This window comes from Pseudoliparis swirei, chromosome 11, assembly GCF_029220125.1.
Source record: "Pseudoliparis swirei isolate HS2019 ecotype Mariana Trench chromosome 11, NWPU_hadal_v1, whole genome shotgun sequence".
Classification (NCBI taxonomy): domain Eukaryota; kingdom Metazoa; phylum Chordata; class Actinopteri; order Perciformes; family Liparidae; genus Pseudoliparis; species Pseudoliparis swirei.
Genome location: NC_079398.1, coordinates 23431151 through 23452240, shown reverse-complemented (window position 1 = coordinate 23452240; position 21090 = coordinate 23431151). Strand labels below are relative to the sequence as shown.

The 21090-nt window shown below is 49.7% G+C and overlaps 1 protein-coding gene and 1 long non-coding RNA gene across 2 annotated transcripts in view; one reads left to right on the top strand and one right to left on the bottom strand.

Annotated features, from left to right (window-relative positions):
• Positions 1-20677, bottom strand: part of LOC130202025 (uncharacterized protein C14orf132) — a 34232-nt gene extending 13555 nt beyond the window's left edge. Inside the window, exon 1 of the mRNA XM_056427303.1 lies at positions 20469-20677. Coding sequence (XP_056283278.1) covers positions 20469-20495 — 27 coding nt within the window. The 5' untranslated portion in view covers positions 20496-20677. The remainder of the gene's footprint in view (positions 1-20468) is intronic.
• Positions 12885-13181, top strand: LOC130202026 (uncharacterized). The gene is made up of 2 exons (XR_008833278.1): positions 12885-13013; positions 13146-13181. It is a non-coding gene; the product is annotated as an uncharacterized LOC130202026 (long non-coding RNA).
• Positions 20678-21090: the final 413 nt, after the last annotated feature.

Sequence of the window (21090 nt, the reverse complement as noted above, 5' to 3'; positions counted from 1 at the left end):
ATACAGTATGTATAGGTCACACAATAGTTACAAGTATCATCGCGACTTCTTATGGCATGCATGGAATATATATGAATACAGTGTTAAATGTACTGTAATCACACTCTGTGAAAGCATCTTACAAAGCCTCATTCTTTTTTGTCCTTTTTTTATTGAGCCATTTGAATACTTTACATCTTTATGTAGCTCTCTCCTTAATCTGCTGACTGGTGAGTCTCTGTTGCAGAGCTGAAGTTATCTGCATGACCCCACAAACCATTAAATATTTACATTTACATTCATAGTATTTGGCAAATGCTCTTATCCTCAGCGACTTGACTGCAGTGTCTTCCTGAACCTCCACAGGGAGATGAGGCTGGAAGGGGAAGGGATCCACCAACTGAAGCCAGATGGAAGGCATTTCTCTCACTCCATCTTGCACATACATCATGCGTTGACAACATGCACACACCCTGTTCTCTCGAGACCTCATGATGCGCTCTGAGTTTGACTCGGTTCAGTGCGTATTATTGTGAAACCGAGTCAGCAAAGGGGCAACACTCAAACCGTCTGCACTAACTTCTCTTTAATCCGGTTTGTGTGGGTGGAATAAATCACCACAATAAATGTGCTGTTTGTTTTTATTAATGAAAACCAACAACCTTTGTGACCAGCCAGTCGAACACAGTGCAGTCGTTGTTGTTGTTGTTCGTCAAACTTCAACTATTGCTGCAGAACCCTCAGAAACGTCACTCTTCCTGTCCAATAGAAATGAAGGAGAACACTTTCACTTCCCGCGGGGCCTTTAGTGCTGGATTGTTGTTGTTGTTTCACTCTTGTACCTTCAGGCCCCGCACCATGATGTCCCCCTTGTAATACATAGCAGCTGCCACAACCGAGCATCTCATGGAGAAACACGATGCTCTATCCCTTCTGTTGAAGCATATCCACTCCCATACTAAGCAGCTTGTGACTATAAATTTCTCTTCACAACAAAAAAAAGACAACTAATTGAGAATACTCAACGTTACTATGCATACGACACAGTTGAGGCAGGATGACATCACTTGTCACTGCATGTCGATTCTCATGGCGGTTCATGAAAGTCACGATGTATTCTATTAGTTTGTGTGCATGGGCACGGATCTGACCATTTCACCAGATAGTTGGGTAGAAATGTCACAAACTCGTCACTCCACAACAACAACAACAACAACAACACGATAAACACAAATGTCTCGATCAGAGATCTGGTAGAAAGTCGTGCGTCGGTCGACCGGTCCAACGTCGTCTCACCGTTTAATAACTGCCACGACGCGGTCCTTGAGCGTCCTCGTGGACCCGGCCCGGTGCTGTGGTGCCGACTCAGAGTCTGAACACATGAAAGGACTCCGCCCTGTGACGCACTAACAGGTCGTGACCTTTCTGTATTTCTGTGAGTCATGTTGACTCTTATGCTTCAGGTGTCAGACGCCAGTGTAAGTTTTTATTTACTGGTCATTGGTCTCAGCCTATCTGGTAACCTCCATTAGTCTAAATACTCTTTAACTGCACCCTGTACACACATCAGGCATTTGGGAGAATGTGTGGCATTCACCACTTGTTTGATGAACACTTGTTATATGTGGTCGTATTTGTCATGAGCAGGGAACATTGTTTTAATGTAAGTTTAAATATTATAAAGAAATTAAATAAGATCTAGGACAAACTTAATATTCTTCTTCTTACCATAAACTTGTACATTTCAGTATTTGTGGAAACAGTTGTCCCATTCTGACAGCTGCCTCAGGGTCTTTACAGGTCGCTGTCCAATATCATCACGACTGCACTTTATAGGGAAGAGATATACACACACACACACGCAAACGCACACACTCACACACACAAATGCACACACTCACACAAACGCACACACTCACACACACTCAGTGTAACATAACCTACGTTAGACTCTGGCGTTCTCTTCTCACCGTGACCTCCTCTCATGCTGTGTAATTCATGCTCGGCTTTTCTTTGGAAGCTTATTATTTAGCAGTTGTCTGCTGTTATAAACTGAAACTGGAGCTCTGCATGTTCATTTCTTATTGGCTTTGCTCTTTGGGAACAGGCAGCGCTGTAAGACACTTGTTGGGCCACATCTCCCCACAGTGCCTCTGCTCATTAGCAGGTGACATTTAGTTTGTCAAGTGAAGATAGTTTCCTGAATCTGACGAAGAACATCTGAAGCAAAACTCAGATAAAAAATAAGAGATGTTCAGGATACGAAGAAAAGAATATCCCTGCATCGTTTTTGTTGATGCCAAAATCGTCACTTGTTTTCTTCAGTGTGTAAATTCTCATCAGCGGCTGTAAAATAGAATTAGCAACGTACAGTTTGCACCGGTGTAGCTGCAACAGTACTGTACATACCGCTGCCGGTTGGCATCAGCATTTATGAATGGTTGCTGTATGTATTTTCCCCGTGGGAGGAGGAGGAGGATTATGAATTTGTCACGCGAGTGCCATGTTGGCCTCGTGTTTTAAAAGCGGCCTCAGTGCAGCCTGTGCTCCTCCCCAACGCGGCCGCCTCCGCTCAGCTGATCCCAGTTTGTGTTTGTGTTTATGCGAGGGTGTGAATGTACAGTGTGAGCAATTAATGAGGAACGCATTTGGTAGTTTATGGATGTCGTAACAAATCACATGTGCGCAACAGCAACATCATATGTGGATTATCCCTTTGCAAAGAATTTATTTTCTTTACATGCACAAACACACACATTGCCCTGCATCCATTATTTAGGGCCTTCTGTCCACAAATCACGCCTATGAATAAAAAGATGTGTGTCTCAGCCTCTGGGAGGGATGTGCGATACATCCCCGCTAGAAATGAGGAGGGTGCCAGGAGTCTGAGCATCGCACGGACGTGTGTGTGTGTGTGTGTGTGTGTGTGTGTGTGTGTGTGTGTGTAAGCGGTTGGCATCACATAAAAGCTGAAACTCAGGTGTGAAATTCATCAATTACAATATGTTCATTCTTTGATTATAATTGCAGCTTTGAACAATATACTCTGCTTCTAAATGAATCAAATGGTTCAATGTTGTTGTTTTTACACTCGAGTGAGTCAATGGTAATCCCACAAAGCATCGGCCTCAGGAGCTGTGAGCCCATATGGGCCTCAGGCTGCAACAGGGAGCAGCTCAATACTCACTCACTAAAGGCCTCAAATTAGGTTAAACCCTCATGAGGTCATGTTTTGTAAATGACTTTGGGTGGAAGAGTGAAACACAAAAGCAACCATATGCATAACTAAGATTGTTGCGTTGACTGAAACTCTGGTGAGAACATGATGTGAAGCCCATTGAGCTCCAAACACAACGAAGCGTCTGCAGAAACAGCTTCAAGCTCTCGCTGCGACTTGATTCACAACTCCCTGGAAGCACCATCACAAATTCAACATTTTAAGAAAAATCTAAGTCGGTGTACTCCTCCAGCGCTCATGCACACCAGCGTTCATTCCAAATGATTCATCATCTGGCCATTCAATGTGCATGCGCCCGAAATGAGAAGGTCGCCGTCAGATTTGTTTCATATAAAACATGTGAAGAGTTGTGGAGCATTACGCGAGGCACGTATTGTATGACAACACAAGCACAAGTACATTAGATGGTGTAAAATATCACCAGCAACATATTGTTCACGTTCTGAGGACATTGAACCTCCTCCATCTGTGGGCTGATCATCAGATGCCAACACATGAGCTCTGAGAGGAAATACAGCGAGCCCTCAGAGGAACTGCTCCGCCATCCCAGATGAAGAGGTGAAGAGAGTCGACTGTTCCCGAGCTGCTGCTTTAAACCTGAACGTCCGCCTCAGACTCCAAACTTAAGCTGTTCCTCTAACAGCAACGGTGTTTCTTTCAGAGTGAAGGTGCTTTATGTTATATAACCTCAGCTGCTTTGCACATTGAACAGGTGAGTGAGAGGAAAAGGAAAGCAGGCCTGAACATTGTCATTAGTTTCAAGGAAGCTTTCTTTGAACAACGCCCAAGGTCAGACTCAAAGGGTCGAACCCAGAGAAATGGATCAAATCCAAAGCAGGTGGTGCTGTTGGTCTTGTTACCGAGGCTTTGAAACCACTACCGGGTTTTAAAGCTGAGGGGGAAGCTGACATCAATTTTGGAAAAACTGTACGAGAACAAAACAATCTAAAAGCCCCTCTTTAAATGATGTGTTATGAATTTGTGTTCAAACCAACAATACATAGTTACAGGGAATATTTACTTAATTGCATCCAGGGATGAGACTTCTTCTGCAAAACTGAAAAGGCTGTTATGGAGACTCACTCCATGATCAAATGTTTTGTAACTTTATCCTTGGCAAGCTATTGATTAGAAAGGTGCATAATGAGCTCAATGAATGACAACAGCTGGTGATATGTCACTGGGATCCTCGGTGCTGTGATCAGCTGCTGCCATGCAGCTCTGCAGCCTCCCATCACTTCATTAAGAGAACCACGCTTCAATGTAAACATCACCGTGGAGCGACTTTCAAAATAAAAGATGAACAGGATGAGTCAAAATCCATCAAAGTGTAACACATAGCTCAGTTTGATCCCTAAACATATTAATACAGGGATAAAGCTTCCTTGAAATGATCTCAGGATGAGTTAAAAATAGATTATTTATATGAAAATACATAATTCATACGTGCTGACAATCAGGGCCACAGTTTTATTGGAAGCGTCATGCAGTAGGGGGGGGGGGGTAGGTCTATCAGGGAAATCTGTTATTACTTCATACTTGGCTGTCACAGTTCATTAAGTCTCCCTTTCTTTCTCCCCAGGACTTCTTTCAATATGCCATCACGCATTTCAGGTGCAAAAAAAGATGGGCGATGTTTGTGTCTGCAGCGCAAACATGCTGCAAGCAAAGATAGCATGAAGAAAATTGGGAAATTACTCGAGTAATGCGGCAGCTGAGCCCTGTTATCTTCATCCCTGTATCCTGTCTGTTCCCCCATTCCAACCAGCAGCTGCATGTCGGGGTTAACCCTAACCCTAACCTTAACCCTAACCCTAACCCTAGCCGGCCCATCATGCGGTTGTTCCGGCCGCCAGGTTCTTTGTTCTTGGACGACACAATGGAAGCAGAAGCAGGGTCACCCCTTGAGCAGTTGTTCTTTTTAAAGATAGGGTTGTTTGAGAGAGACAAAGAAGCTGTGTTCTTATTTCCAGCCAGAGATGAATACATTTTTCAGGCTGAAATGACAAAGGGTGCTAACAGATTGCATCAACTGCAGCTCGTCAGATAAGATGACACTTGATGTCATCAAAACATTAATACTCTCATAAAATGTGTAACATGTGTTAAGTATATGTGCTCCAGTCGGACCGATCTCTGACGTGTCTTTGAACTCGAGGTCTCAGAGATGCTCTTTTTCCTCTCAGCCAGGAGTCGGCAACCTTTTGATATGATGGGACATTTTCAAAGTTTTTAATATGTGGGGCATTTCATCATTATTCTACAGGTTCAGTTCACAGCCCTCCCCCGTCTCCTCCACACATCACACCTCCCAAACACCTCCTCCCCCTCTGTCCCCCATGCTGAGCTGCACATCCACCGAGCCCTCAATGACAATGGGCTCCTCCACCCTCCCCCCTCTCTCTGTGACGACTGACCAGGTGAGAAGACAGCTGGAGAAACTACACCAGCGCAGAGCTGAAGGTCCTGATGGCATCAGCCCCAGGGTCCTAAAGACCTGCGCCACCCAGCTGTCTGGTGTCCTGCAGCGCCTCTTCAACCTCAGCCTGAGGCTGGGGAAGTCCCGTGCTGTGGAAGACGTCGTGCCTGGTCCCTGTCCCAAAGAAGTCAGCACCATCTGGCCTCAACGACTACCGACCGTCGCCTCACCTCCCATGTGATGAGGGTGCTGGAGAGGCTGGTCTTGGCCCACCTCCGGCCGCAGGTGAAATCATCGTTGGACCCTCTGCAATTTGCTTACCAGCCTCATGTGGGAGTGGACGACGCCATCATCTACCTGCTGCAACGAGCTCAGTCGCACCTGGATGGAACCGATGTCTCTGTGAGAGTCACTTTCTTTGACTTCTCCAGTGCATTTAACACCATCCAGCCACTGCTGCTGAGTGAGAAGCTGCGGGTGGCCGGTGTGGACGCGTCCACCATCTCCTGGATCACTGACTACCTCACAGGCAGACCACAGTTTGTCAGAATGGGGCGTGTGCTGTCTGGAACGGTGGTCAGTGATGTTGGAGCCCCACAGGGAACTGTTCTGTCTCCCTTCCTCTTCACCCTGTACACCAGTGACTTCCAGTACAACACGGAGTCATGCCATCTGCAGAAGTACTCTGATGATTCTGCAGTGGTCGGGTGTATTAGGGATGGACGGGAGGAGGAGTACAGGGCAGTGGTGAGTGACTTTGTAAAGTGGGCCGATGAGAACCACCTGCGGCTGAACGTGGCCAAGACCAGAGAGATGGTGGTGGACTTCAGGAGGAAGGCGACAGCTCCTACACCTCTGAGTGTCCTGGGAGTGGACGTGGACATGGTGGAGGAGTACAAGTACCTGGGCGTCTCCATCGACAGCCGACTGAACTGGAAGGCCAACATCAACGCTGTGTACAAGAAGGGGATGAATCGACTCTTTTTCCTGAGAAAGCTTCGATCCTTCAACGTGTGCAGCAAGATGCTGGAGTTATTCTACCAGTCGGTTGTCGCCAGTGTGCTGCACTTTGCCATTGTCTGCTGGGGGAGCAGCATCGGAGCCGGTGACATCAGCCGTCTTAACAAACTGGTTAGGAAGGCTGGCTCCATCATCGGCTGCCAGCTGGAGCACCTGGAACAGGTGGTGGAGAGGAGGTCGTTGAAGAAACTGGTGTCCATATTGGACAACCCGGACCACCCTCTCCACCACCTCCTACAGGGACAGAGGAGTACTTTCTCCAGACGTCTCCTCACGCTCCGCTGCCACAAGGAGAGATACAGGAGAACATTCCTGCCGACGGCTATGAGGCTCTACAACAGTTCACCTCTTGCCAGATCACCCTAACCCTTCTTATATTTTGTGTTTTGTTTTTTTATTCTTGTGTGTTGCTGCTACTGACTCGACAAATTTCCCCTTGGGGATTAATAAAGTATATATCTATCTATCTATCTATCTATTCAGTTGAATTAAGCCAAATCTAAATGTTCATTTTTCTCTCATAATTCTGACATTGCAATGATACCACTCTACAGAATGCTGCCATCCTGATGAACAATAAGTCAAACTCAATAACAGGCCGCACAATGTCAAAGGCCGTGGACCATGCGGATGAGAGGGAACTCCCCTGCACAGGTGTTGCTAGCGGGTCATTGGCTCAGCTTCTGGGTCCCTAAGGTCACCTTCCCTTGCTCTATGCTAGCATTAACTCTGAAAACAATGTGTCTGCCTGACGTCGTCATGTTTCCAGCTGACTCATTGAAAACAATAACTGTGTGAAGAGATGATAAATATCCACGTGGCTTCATACGTTATTGTACTGAAAGACCAGAGCTGGAGCGTACTAAGACCGACTGCTTGTTTGGCCAACGCAGCGCGATCTCAGATCATGAGTTTGGCAACTTCTCTAAATCCAATAACAAGACACGAATAAATAAAATAAACTATCATCAAACCTTCTATATGTTCGTATTTGATCACACGTCAGCTTCATCTTTCAGAGACGTCCAAGGCTCGGTACCCTGCTGGGCCTCGTTCCTGTGGGTTCTTGTGGCGGGACCATCAACAGGCCGTTTGTGGACAGGCTGTTGGGCCTTCAACACGCATCGGGCCCAGAGCGAGAGCTGCGGCGTCCTGGTGGTCAGTCCATCGTTTCCAATGAGAGCGTCAGCATTTCTCATTCTAACAGGAAGAGAGTGAAGCTGGGCTGTTTGTGCAACTCCACTTTGTCCACGACCAGCTGAGTTTTGATCATAGGGAGGATGACGTCAAAATCAAACCTCCGACCAAAGTAATGTTTGTTGTGAAGGCTCCTGCCTCCAGTGTGTTCTCTCTAGATGCAGTCCATCCATCAAGGGAGAGTAAACCATGAGGGAGCCCCTGCTGTGAAAAGCAGGCGTCCATCTTCATCACTTCATCAGTACCGTCTCCCCATCAGAAGGGTTCACTTGTTACCGTTACAAATATCCATGTCTGTGAACGCTCCTGCTGGCGGAGTGAAGTCACGTATTCGTATTACAGATGCAGAAAACAAGGATTCACACCAACTGGGGATTGATTTTTAACATTGTGCAGATTTTATGTTGATTTATCTGAAGGATGATGGACTATACGTATAGGAATAAAATGTAATGGTTAAAAAATAAAGTATGAACAACACTAAAATAAAAAAGCATTGAAGCGTCAAACAGCTATTCCCGGGGAAGCTACTACCAATAGAAAACAGACCTCACAAAGACCGATTGTCCTGCCCTTCATGTATTTAAAGCATCGATTATCTTCGTGCATTCGGCTTTTTCAACCTGTTTACGACGTGGCGTGGTCATAAAAGAGGAAGGCAGCTGAGAACCGGGGCTGTCGCGAGGTTTCACGATATAAAACCAATTGCTGAAAGGCAAAGTGAACACCAGAGGGGAAATGAACTCCCAGAGATGAAAAGGATGGTCTGCCATTATGAGGAGCCTCCACTTAGAGAGCAGGAGATGTCTTCTTTATTGTGAAGAAGGCTCCGTGAGGTAACGTGATTATGTCATAGAATTCTTTATGGAATTGAGCACTAAGACGGTCTTCAAGTCAAGTCTTTTATTGTCAGATACACAGAATGACACAGGGTCAGACTGGGCACTGAAATTCTTAGGACAAGGCACCACACAACAACTACCATAGCCTAACATAATATAACATGACATACACACTGTACAAGAACTCTGAACATAATACTAACATATATACATATAATACACATAATAACTAAACTACAGACAAATGGGAGTAGCAGGTAGTGAAAGCAGGTAGTGCAATAGAAAGTGTAAATCTTGATGTAGGCCTTGTGGCGGCTCCTAATTTGCAAACTGTGTCTAATAGAAAAATAATCTCATCTGTAAAATATTCAACCTGCATTTCCATATCTGGCTTCATATCAGCGGGACAGTGGTGCACAAACAAGTCTTCTTTCCACGGTGTCAGCCAGTTATCTACGACCATACGTCTCATATATGACAGTTCATTTGGTCCACTTGTTTTCATTATGATTTTATAATCCAAGTAGCCGCTGCAAATGATATTGCAGACGATAAATACATTGAGGTTGTAACCTGCATTTATAGACCGCATGAGAGTGGAGCCGACTGCATCGGGACAATCCAGCTGAACACATCTACGAACTTTAGAATCATCTTCTCGGATTGAATTGACTTCTAGTACTTATTGTGTCGTGCTCCTGTGGCTGCAGGTCCCGGTGCTGAGGGTGCCCAGACGGCTGTGTTTGTGTGGAGGCTCTGGCGTCATCCGGTCATCGGTCCTTTCTAAGACGACTGAGATTGACAACCCTATCAGGTAGAATGACTGCGAGCCGCAGCTTCACTGAATAAGTCATTGAGTAATGAGAACTGCTGATGGCCTGTCATGAAAAGACAAATCCTCTGAGGCGAGACGACAGTATGGAAACCGGCTTCTTGCTTTCCATTCAGGTCCAGTAAAGGAAATGCATGAGCAGGGCTCTGCGTTGGCATTGCTTCATGTGCCGTTCTCTACTGACACATGGGGATCAAATGTCACAATTTCTTTGTGTGTGACGTGCACGCACGTGTATACATGTCAAAACGAGTAAAAGGCAAGGCCAGTGGGGCCCCGTGGATAGATGGGGCCGTAGGGCTTCGGCTTCCCCGTGTGGCAGATCAGCTGAAGTGTCTCTGAGACTGGCCAGATGCCAGGAAGGCTCCGGAGTCTTCAGCCAATCAAACGTGACCCCAACATCCGTTTGTAACCATGACAACCCTCATTGTCCGATATCTTAACATCCGTCATGGTAATCATTCGGACAGCGACGCCTTTCTCGAGGTGTAAAGATGTACAGCGTGTGATTAACCATCACAGGAGTTGGGCTGGGAAGAAAACAAATGTTTTCGTGAGTGAAAGTCAAAAATAAATCTTAATATCCATTTCAAAGGAGCTGAGGGAAATTATTCCTGCATTCCTCAACTCAGTTGGAAACAGACAGAAGAAATCTCCTCATTGCCCCTCGGCTTGGTATTCAAAAGCATCGCTGGGACTGCCACCTCTTCATCGATGCCACCACTTTCAGCCAGATGAAGCCTTCTCATTTCAGAGCAGTCAGGCATTTCTGCCAAGTCATTCACCAAACACAAGGCATGCCCATTGTTCTGCAGAGAGCTATTGACATGCTTCTGTGATCCCGTACCAAATTATTTGAAGCAAAAACAAGAGTGTCAAGTGCAGCAGAACAATGGCCAACGTGGTGCACATGTCTTCTCTTGAAGGGTTCTCTTCGAAGGCCAAGCTTAGTTTCTTTAGGACATTACATTTAGAAAGATATATAAGTCAAGAGTTTAATGTGTTGCCTTAAAATACACTGCAACAACAACAACAACCAGAGCATCCTCTGACCTCCTCATTCTCCATCCTCACTAACCAGGTCCTCTGAGTTAGACTTCTTTGAAGAGAACAGGAGAGAACCGCGACGGCAGCGTCCGTCTTCTTTTAGAGACACAGTGAGGCGACAGAGCGACGCTGAGATGAAGGCCAAAAGGTCATCCATGTGAGGTCAAAGTTGAAATCTCCAGGGACATTTGCCTGACTTCATTCAGTCACCATTAGGGAGCGACTCAGGGCACTGGAATACATTTCACCTCAGTTAAATCAGCCAATTAGCTTTTCCGATGCGTTCTTGAAGAGGAGGATATGGATTCCTGGAAAAGAAAACCTGGAGGAGGAGCTAGAGTCCGGAGGATGTGATGGTGCCATGGGGACTGGAAGCAGAACCTCATTCCAATCATGACTTCTTTTAAATGGTTGTCACCCTCCACCAACACGACCCCACGTTGTTACATCCGCTGCTCACGCGTCTCCAGGAACAGATACACTTCCACTTCACGGGAATCCATCACTAGGGATGAGAATTGATACGATTTTAACGATTCCGATGCCTTATCGATTCCTGCTTATCGATTCGATTCCTTATCGATTCTTTTATCGATTCTTATTGGGCAAGGGGTGAAAAAAGAGCACAAACGGGTTTATTTACATTAATTTTCTTTTATATAATTTTCTATAATGCTGCACACACCATATACAGTATGTATACATACACATTTACATTTTTTTAAATAACCAAAAACATTTATACATATTCCTCTTGAACTTAAAATAAAACTTACATAACTTAAATAAAATGTATTCTGTTTAATTTAAACATGTTCCTAGAAATTACAGTGCTCCTTCCTTTTTTTTAAAGGGTATATGAACTGAGCTGCCAAAAATGAAACTAGCAGTGGCAAATACCAAGTGTGCAACCATCAATTGTATGGATCATCAACAATTCTTGTGCAGAAAAATAAGCATATCTGCTTTCTCCGGGAGGATACGCGATCTCTCAGGACGTATTGTGTCTCCAGCTATGGAGAACACGCTCTCAGGTGGGCTGGAGGATGAACACAAAGATATGAGGAGGTGGACAAGACGTGCTGTCGCCTGTGACCCAGACGACCAGCCTCTGAACCGGTCTGACTCTGAACCTCATCAACTACATTGGATGGCAATGGAGATTATTTATATAGTGAAAGCTGGTTTACACAATGAAACAAATGGCACAAACAAAATCGCAGAATTTGCTGAGCTGACATAAAGCCACATTAAGAGGGGAGGCGAACACGACCTCTGCCTCAATGTAGGGGGCTGAAAATGGAAGATTCTATAGCTAAGCTAGCGTAGCTATATGCTACTGTAACGTCTCGGACGTTATGGACTGATGACACGGAGACCGGACGACGTTACTCCTCCTTTATTGGGCCTCCACCAACACAGACAGCGTTCTCCTCTCAGCTCAGCAGCTCGAACGTCAACAACAACGGTTCCCGTCAACCACCCTTAACTCCCCTTTTCCGACAGGTTAACCCCGCCTCCCCTCTACTCCGCCAATCACAGGCCCGCCCCCTCGACCAGCATCACGGTGCCACACTGTGATTGACAGCCACTTCACAGGGTCGCTACACTACGTTTAATAATGGATTACAAATCGATATGCTCAGTTTAATAATGGGTTAACACGATAACGCAAACGTTTGCTGATAACACACGCCCTCCGATCATTAACACCGTTACGATCAAACATTTCTCAAAACTGGACTTTCAATCCAAACGTGAAGTGATTATGGGACCAATGCCGGAGCTAAAATGTCTGCTTCAAACGAAGGACAGAAGATAACGTGATCGACTCCACACGATAAAGGCACATGGCTTCACACAGCGAGTGGTTGTGATCACTTCTGAGGAGTTTACCTTGGACAGAAAGAGATGAAGCGCCGGCGTTAGCTGAGCTGCTGCAATGACATTCCTGTCATTTAATTCCATGCTGTGTTCAAATGCTTATTCATATTTGTTGTATTTCCTCCCTTCGACGAAATAGACTTTTTACACACGTTACAAGTGGCGTAGTTGTCATTATGTCGTGTGAAATAGAGCCACACTTTAGAACGCTTCTGCCTAGTTGCCATGTTTGCTGCAGTCTGAAGAAGAAACTAAAAAAGTTGGCGCATGCGCAACGCCACAGAGGACCGTTAGCAGAACCGTTAAAGAATGTGGCTGACGATCCCAAACAATCGGTTCACTGGGAACCGGTTCTAAAACAGAACCGGTTCTCAATGCCCATCCCTATCCATCACGCTGATTCGGTGCCTGTAGAGTGTACCGCCGGCCACTAGAGGGCAGCGTCTAATTACCTGACCGGATATGCCACGCTGCCTTCCGTTAATGTCAGCGTCCATTTTAGTCTCGTCATTCATCCATTCCACCTCGAGGCGAGATGTTCATCCACTCATTCATGTGAGAACTGTTTACGTTAGTAGTTAATGTGCATATACCGTATATCGTTATTTGTATATGTGTATTACGTTATTTATTACATGCATAATTGTAATACTTTGTCAGCTCATCTTGCTGCACTGTCTGTTTCAGGGTGTCTTCATCTCTGTCATTAAACCCTTAAACTGACATTGAGGAGTGTGTTTCTTCATGAAGACACCATGGTCGTTGTTGGATGCCCTGCCCCCGGCTGCGAGTTTAAATCCGGAGACTTGTCTGAAGCACTTGTCGCTGCTCTATTGACAATTCATGGATTTAGCCACCAGCACGCAGCGCCTGTCATGGCCGCGCCGGCCCAGGCCCCAACCCCTCGAGGCCCGAGACTCGATCGGCCCAAAGTTGATGTGGGCGTGTCAATAGAGGAATGGAACGTGTTCATCCGCCGTTGGAACGTATTCCGCGCCGGTTCAGGCATAGGGGATGCCCAGGCCCCCTTCCAGCTGTTTCAGTGCGCTGGGCCTTTACTTGGAGACAGCCTGTTGAAAGCCGTCCCCGATGCCGCCTCCGGACCCCTGCCAGACCTAATCACCGTCATGCGATCCCTAGCTGTCATCCCTGTCGCTACATGTGTCCTGCGCACCGAGCTACTTCAGCTACGCCAGGAACGCGACGAGACATTCCGCGCATTCGCTGCCAGAGTGCGGGGTAAAGCAGAGACATGCGCATATAATGCGGTATGCGAGTGTGGTAGGGACGTGGACTATACCGACACATTATCCGTGATGTTCTGCTAAATGGCATCTATGACCCGGACATACGCCGCGAGACGCTTGGGACACCTGACATCCTGGTCAAACCAGTTAACGACGTTATTGCACTCGTCGAGAACAAAGAGATGGCCCGTAACGCTCTCCCGTCGTCCTCTCTGTCAGCCATGTCGTCATTCCAGCGCCTGAAGACGACTCCACAGACGAGCCCCGCCCCGGGCCCTGCGGATAGGGCTAAACGAGCCTCGTGCCCAGAATGTAAGAGCGTCTTTAACGTCTTCACGGAGGGGCCTCGGGTGGAATCCTAAGCCTCACCAGGTGTGCATCGGCTGCTACAGGGCCCGCCGACGACAGAGGCGCCAGCAGCCGTCACTCGACGGTCAACAGGCCGCCATGGAGTCGGAGCTGATCTCCCAGGTCTCATCGGTGCAAGCTGGAGCCCGCCCTGGCCTACGTCGCGGGAGCCATCGCCGACGCCGCGCCCCTACGTCGCATGGATGTGTCAACAGGCCTGCACTTATCAGACTCGAGCACCACATCTTCTCCAAGGGCGAATGGAGACGAGCCAGGCTGAGAGACCACCCCCGAGCATTAATTACCATCTCGGTGGACATGCCAGCCGGGCTGAGGGATGGCACCAGCAACGGGGCTCGGCCGATGGAGCTCGGATATCCGCCGTCGCAGACACTGGCGCGCAGTCGGACCTCTGGTCTCTGGAGGAGTTCCTGGCCTGCGGTTTCGAGCGGGACGACCTGCGACCCGTCAGCCTCAGCCTGTCGGCCGCCAACCGCTCCCCTATAGCCATTGAGGGAGCGTTCTTCGCTAGGCTCTCGACGACCTGCAGCGGGGGGCGTGTTACATCCTGCCGTTCCATGGTATATGTGAGCAGCTCAGTCCAGGCCATGTACCTCTCCTACGAGTCGTGGCTCACCCTCGACCTCTTGCCCGTGAACTTCCCGTCGGACGACGTCGCAGGGGGGCCCAAGGACAGGCGTAGCCCTGACACGGCAAACCAGCCTTTGTCCATCAACGCGACGAGGTCAACCAACGGCGGCTGCGTAGGCCAGGTGGCCCCAGGACGCCCAGTGCTCATGTCCTCAGCGACGGCCCCGGCGCGCCCCGCAGCACTGCCGTTCCCTTGTACGCCGGAGAACAACAACCGGATGAAAGGTTGGCTACTCGGGAGATATGCCTCGTCGACGTTCAACACGTGCCCCCATCGGGCACTACCAAGCATGGAGGGACCGCCCATCGAGATGCACGTGGACCCCGCAGCCACGCCTAAGGCATGCCACACCGCGGCCACCGTGCCTCTACACTGGCAGCGGAGGGTCCACGATGACCTCCTGCGGGACGAAGCCCTTGGAGTCATTGAACGCGTGCCATATGGCGAGCCAGTTACGTGGTGCCATCGTATGGTAGTCACTCGGAAGCATGACGGTTCCCCCCGCAGGACCGTGGACCTCTCCCCCCTCAACAAGTTCTGCCAACGTGAGACCTTCGCCACTGAGTCCCCGTTCCACCTCGCACGCCGTGTCCCGAAGGGCACCTGGAAGACCGTCACGGACGCCTGGAACGGCTACCACAGTGTTCCCCTGCGGGAGTCGGATCGCCACCTCACTACCTTCATCACACCCTTCGGCCGGTGGCGCTACACCAGGGCACCACAAGGTTTCCTGTCATCAGGGGATGGCTACAACCGTCGGTTTGACGCCATCCTCTCGGACTTTGAACGCAAGGAACGTTGTGTGGATGACACCATCCACTATGACACCGACCTGGAGCAACACTGGTGGAGGACCATCGACTTCCTGACGCGTATCGGCCGGTCGGGCATCGTGTTGAACCCGGACAAGCTTCAGTTCGCAGAAAGGTGCGTCGATTTCGCTGGATTCAGGGTGTCGGAATCTACCATCGAACCGCTCCCAAAATACTTGGACGCTATCCGGGACTTCCCCACCCCAGGCTCCACAATGGACATCAGGAGCTGGTTCGGCCTCGTCAACCAGGTGGCTAACTACGCCCAGTTGCGTGACACGATGGCTCCATTCAAGCCGTTCCTCAGCCCACGCTGTGTGTTCCTATGGTCCCCCGTTCTGGAGGAGGCTTTCCAGACGTCCAAGCAAGCCATAATGGAGGCCATCCGTGAGGGCGTGGAGATCTACGACATGCAGAAGCGTACCTGCCTCCGCCCTGACTGGTCCATGCGTGGCATTGGCTACTTCCTGCTCCAGCAACATTGCCACTGTGCCTCGGGCATTCCGGACTGCTGTCCAGGAGGATGGAGGATCACCCTCGCTGGGTCGCGTTTCCTATCCCCTGCGGAGCAGCGCTATGCGGCTGTGGAAGGAGAGGCCCTAGCCGTGGCCTGGGGTCTGGAACAGACGCGGTACTTTACCCAGGGGTCCGACAACCTCGTCGTGGTCACCGACCATAAGCCGTTAGTGAAAATCTTTGGCGACCGTACCCTGGATGAAATATCGAACTCGCGTCTGTTTAGACTCAAGCAGCGCACCCTCCCATGGCGCTTCGACATCGTGCACCTGCCTGGCAAGAGCAACTATGCCGCTTATGCTACGTCAAGGCATCCTTCCCCCTCGGGCTCGGCGAACAGCCTCTCACTGGGGCTGCAGAGCTGGCCTGACGCCGTGGAGTCAGCCCTCATGGCCTCCATCCGCGACGACGCACAGGAGCTCGGAGCCGTCTCTTGGCCCCTCCTCGCACGGGAGACAGCGGCTGACGAATGCCTCAGCCACCTCCTCCAACTCATCGAGCAGGAGGGTGGGATTGACGTTAACGACCCTGCTCTGGCGAGTCTGTCATCGGTCTGTGAGTCCGTCTACGCGCAGGACGGCGTCCTGCTCTACCGGGACCGCGTCGTGGTTCCCCCATCCCTCCGTGAGAGAGTCCTTCGGCATCTCCATGCAGCTCATCAGGGGACCTCTGCGATGGGGCAGCATGCCCGAGCTATAGTTTACTGGCCCGGGATGTCCGGGGACATTCAAGCCACCAGGGACGGGTGTGCAGACTGCAACCGCAATGCTCCGTCACAGGCGGCTACACCCCCCCTGCCCTCCTCACCCCCGTCCACGCCATTCGAGGCGGTGTTTGCTGACTTCTTCGACTATGGGGGCCGCCACTACCTAGTTGTCGGGGATCGGCTCTCGGGCTGGGTAGAGGTCCTGAGCTCTACGGCGGGTACTGCCCTGGCGGGCTCAGCTGGCCTGGTCCAACACCTCCGTTCGTTCTTCGCCACCTTGGCGTGCGGAGGAGCCCTCGAGCGACGGTGGTCCGGAATTCAAGGCGAGCCACACTGAGGACTTCCTCCGCTTATGGCACGTCAGACACCGTGTGTCTTCTGTTAGCTTTCCGCAGTCTAACGGGAGGGCAGAAGTGGCGGTTAAGACTGCTAAGCGCCTCCTGATGTCCAACACCGGCCCGTCGGGCAGCCTTGATCAGGACCGCTTCCTGCGTGCTATGCTGCAGTTGCGCAACACGCCTGACCCCGACTGCAACCTCTCGCCGGCGCAGATCATCTTCGGCCGCCCCCTTCGTGGCTCGCTCTCCTTCGTGAACCGCCTCGAGAAGCTCTCGAACCCGCATATCCGCCTGCTATGGCGCGAGGCATGGGCGGCTAAGGAGGACGCCCTTCGGACCCGTATGTCCCGTACCACCGAGTCTCTGGGGACTCACTCAAGACCGCTCCGCCATTGGCACTCGGCGAAGAGTATTCCTCCAGAACCAGCAAGGCCCGAGCCCCCACAAATGGGACAGGTCAGGGATTGTGGTGGAGTCACTGAGCCACGACCAGTATCGGGTCAGGGTTGACGGTTCGGGACGTTTGACACTGCGCAACCGCCGGTTCCTCCGTGCCTACACGCCGGCCACACCCCACGCCCATCAGCAGTCGGCCGCGCCGCCGCCGCCCACTGCCCAGGAACATCGGCCCCACCCATCCACCGGGCTGGGCTGCGCCCAGGGGGTTGCTCAGCCGCCGGCCGACGGGCCCCGCGACTGGGCTGTGGGCACTTCCCCACCGGCGCCTGTTGATGAGGCGACCGCTGACCTCACCGTTCCTGCGGGTGCCGTCCTGGGCGCACCGCTCCCGGTGCCGCAGTCGCCGCCGACGCTGCCCCAGCCTACTCGGCCGGGCCGCGCGAGGAGGCCGCCTCCACGTTACGAGCCCGAGTCCGGCAGCTGGATACGGGATTTAGACCGTTAATCTATTCCGGCCTATAGCTTTCCGGTCTGGGGGGGATGTAGAGTGTACCGCCGGCCACTAGAGGGCAGCGTCTAATTACCTGACCGGATATGCCACGCTGCCTTCGTTATTTGTATATGTGTATTACGTTATTTATTACATGCATAATTGTAATACTTTGTCAGCTCATCTTGCTGCACTGTCTGTTTCAGGGTGTCTTCATCTCTGTCATTAAACCCTTAAACTGACATTGAGGAGTGTGTTTCTTCAGTGCCAAGTGCACTGTTCTTGCATTTAGTGAAGCATAATCTGCACAGGTAGACACACACCCCCGTGTATGTAAACTTATTCACGCAGATCAAGGTGCTCAGTCTGTGCCTGTTTCACGACACATTCTGTTATTCTTATAACTGCTGAAGTCATTTTTTGTTCAAACAAAGTAGGGTATGAGTGTGTCGTTTTTGTTGGGTCACTATCTGCTCTGAACACTTTCACAACTTAATGTGATGGACGAAATATGAATGAATCACACTTGTTGCATTGCTCTTCCTTTAGTTTCCCTCTAACTGAACACATCATTGTTCTCCAAGACATGTGATGGACTTGTCTTTCTTCGTCATGCCTCTCATTGCGTGTACACTCCGGTGTTCAGCGCTGCCCAATAGCTTGACTGAGAACATGAACGGTCAGCTCGCTGCCCTCCACCTGACGCGTTGTTCAGCTGCTGTGCAGAACACTGGCTCCAGCTGAGCGGTTCAGAACACTGTGGAACAACCGATCCCAGCTGTGCATGTGAGTGAGTGACTGCCCACATGGAGGCTGGCCGTACTGTGCTGCTGGCTCACCTGGCTCACCTGGCTCCTGGCCACGTGTCCAAGAACACAGGAGCACATCGTTTCACCACCGTAACATTGAATATGTATTATTCACTATAAGTTTTCACAATAATAGTGACTCATCATACCAGATTTTAAGAGATGTGAGAGAAGTTGGCCCCACAGAACAGCCGTTAACCCCCTGACCCCTCTCAATGGAACACCCTGACCCCTCTCAATGGAACCCTCTGACCCCTCTCAATGGAACCCTCTGACCCCTCTCAATGGAACCCCCTGACCCCTCTCAATGGAACACCCTGACCCCTCTCAATGGAACCCTCTGACCCCTCTCAATGGAACACCCTGACCCCTCTCAATGGAACCCTCTGACCCCTCTCAATGGAACCCTCTGAACCCTCTCAATGGAACACCCTGACCCCTCTCAATGGAACCCCCTGACCCCTCTCAATGGAACACCCTGACCCCTCTCAATGGAACCCCCTGACCCCTCTCAATGGAACCCCCTGACCCCTCTCAATGGCAGCTGGAGAGGCAGCAGACCGACCACAGGCAGCCAGACGAGGAGCTTCAGAGGGAAACACGAGGGTCACGTGACACGGAGGAGAGGATCAAGAGGAGCTTCAGAGGGAAACACGAGGGTCACGTGACACGGAGGACACGGGGCATAAGAGGAGCTTCAGAGGGAAACACGAGGGTCACGTGACACGGAGGACATGGAGGATCAAGAGGAGCGTCAGAGGGAAACACGAGGGTCACGTGACACGGAGGACATGGAGGATCAAGAGGAACTTCAGAGGGAAACACGAGGGTCACGTGACACGGAGGACACGGGGCATAAGAGGAGCTTCAGAGGGAAACACGAGGGTCACGTGACACGGAGGACACGGAGGATCAAGAGGAGCGTCAGAGGGAAACACGAGGGTCACGTGACACGGAGGACATGGAGGATCAAGAGGAACTTCAGAGGGAAACACGAGGGTCACGTGACACGGAGGACATGGAGGATCAAGAGGAACTTCAGAGGGAAACACGAGGGTCACGTGACACGGAGGACACGGAGGATCAAGAGGAGCGTCAGAGGGAAACACGACACAGGTCCAGAACAGATGCTCAACAACACATCGTCTATGAAGCCAAAACCAATTGATATCAAACTGGATTCATATGCAAATCACCCATTGTATACCATAAGGTATTGGTCCAATCAAACTAATGCAAATAAAATACAACATTGGAATCAAATGATAAGTAACTTATAACGTATACGTTTTAACCATGTTGTTTTGGTCACGAGATCCTGCTTTGGATTCTGACACAACAGAACAGCATGTCCATGTCGGACAGACATCACCTTGTTAATTAATAATATTATTATTATTATTATTATTAAATCACCTTGTTAACTCCAACAAGCTAAAGCCAGACGTACTTATACAGGATGACTCAACTGTTGCCATAAAGACCTCGGAATGATGCAGGAGGAGAACAAGACAACACGAAGTCCCGTCATCGAGCCAAAGCAGCGACACGTCAGTTTATTAGAGTTATGACGTCACGCAGATGTCAAATCGTCGAATGCCACATTAACTTGTTGACCGGCCACGCCCATGACATAAATGGACAAATGCAATAACAAGTTGTGACGCGCACGTTGGCGGAAGATGGATCTCACCTGCGCAGCCATGAACGACAGGTCCATCGCGCCGCTCGGGGGGAGATGCGCACACGCGTCGGTTCTTCTCTTATTCCTCCGCTGAGCATATGCCTCCTTTTGCTTCTCACTGGCTCTCTCCAAGTGAGCGCACCTCACGCGAGACACATGTCGCAGAGCAAGAGTCACAACAAAGGGGAGGAGGAGGAGGAAATGAAGAGATGCGGACAACGGAGAAGCTGAGCAGACGGAGCAATGAAGAGATGTGGCTCCAGGAGGGGGGAGGGAGGCAGTGTCTCGCTCTCGCTCTCGCTCTCGCTCTCGCTCTCGCTCTCAGCCGCACTCAAAAAAACGATTCAAGCCCTTCTTAGAGGTGACACATTTAAATATTGTTTGATACATTTAAATGAATCAATTACAAAACGAAGATATTTATATTGAATGGGTGTTACACAAAATGTATGAACACTTTCATTTATTAGATTTATTTAGGTTACACTCACAAAAACGATTCAAGCCCTTCTTCGAGGTGACACATTTAAATATTGTTTGATACATTTAAATAAATCAATTACAAAAATAGATGTTTATATTTAATGGGTGTAACACAAAATGTATGAATACTTTCATTTATTAGATTTAT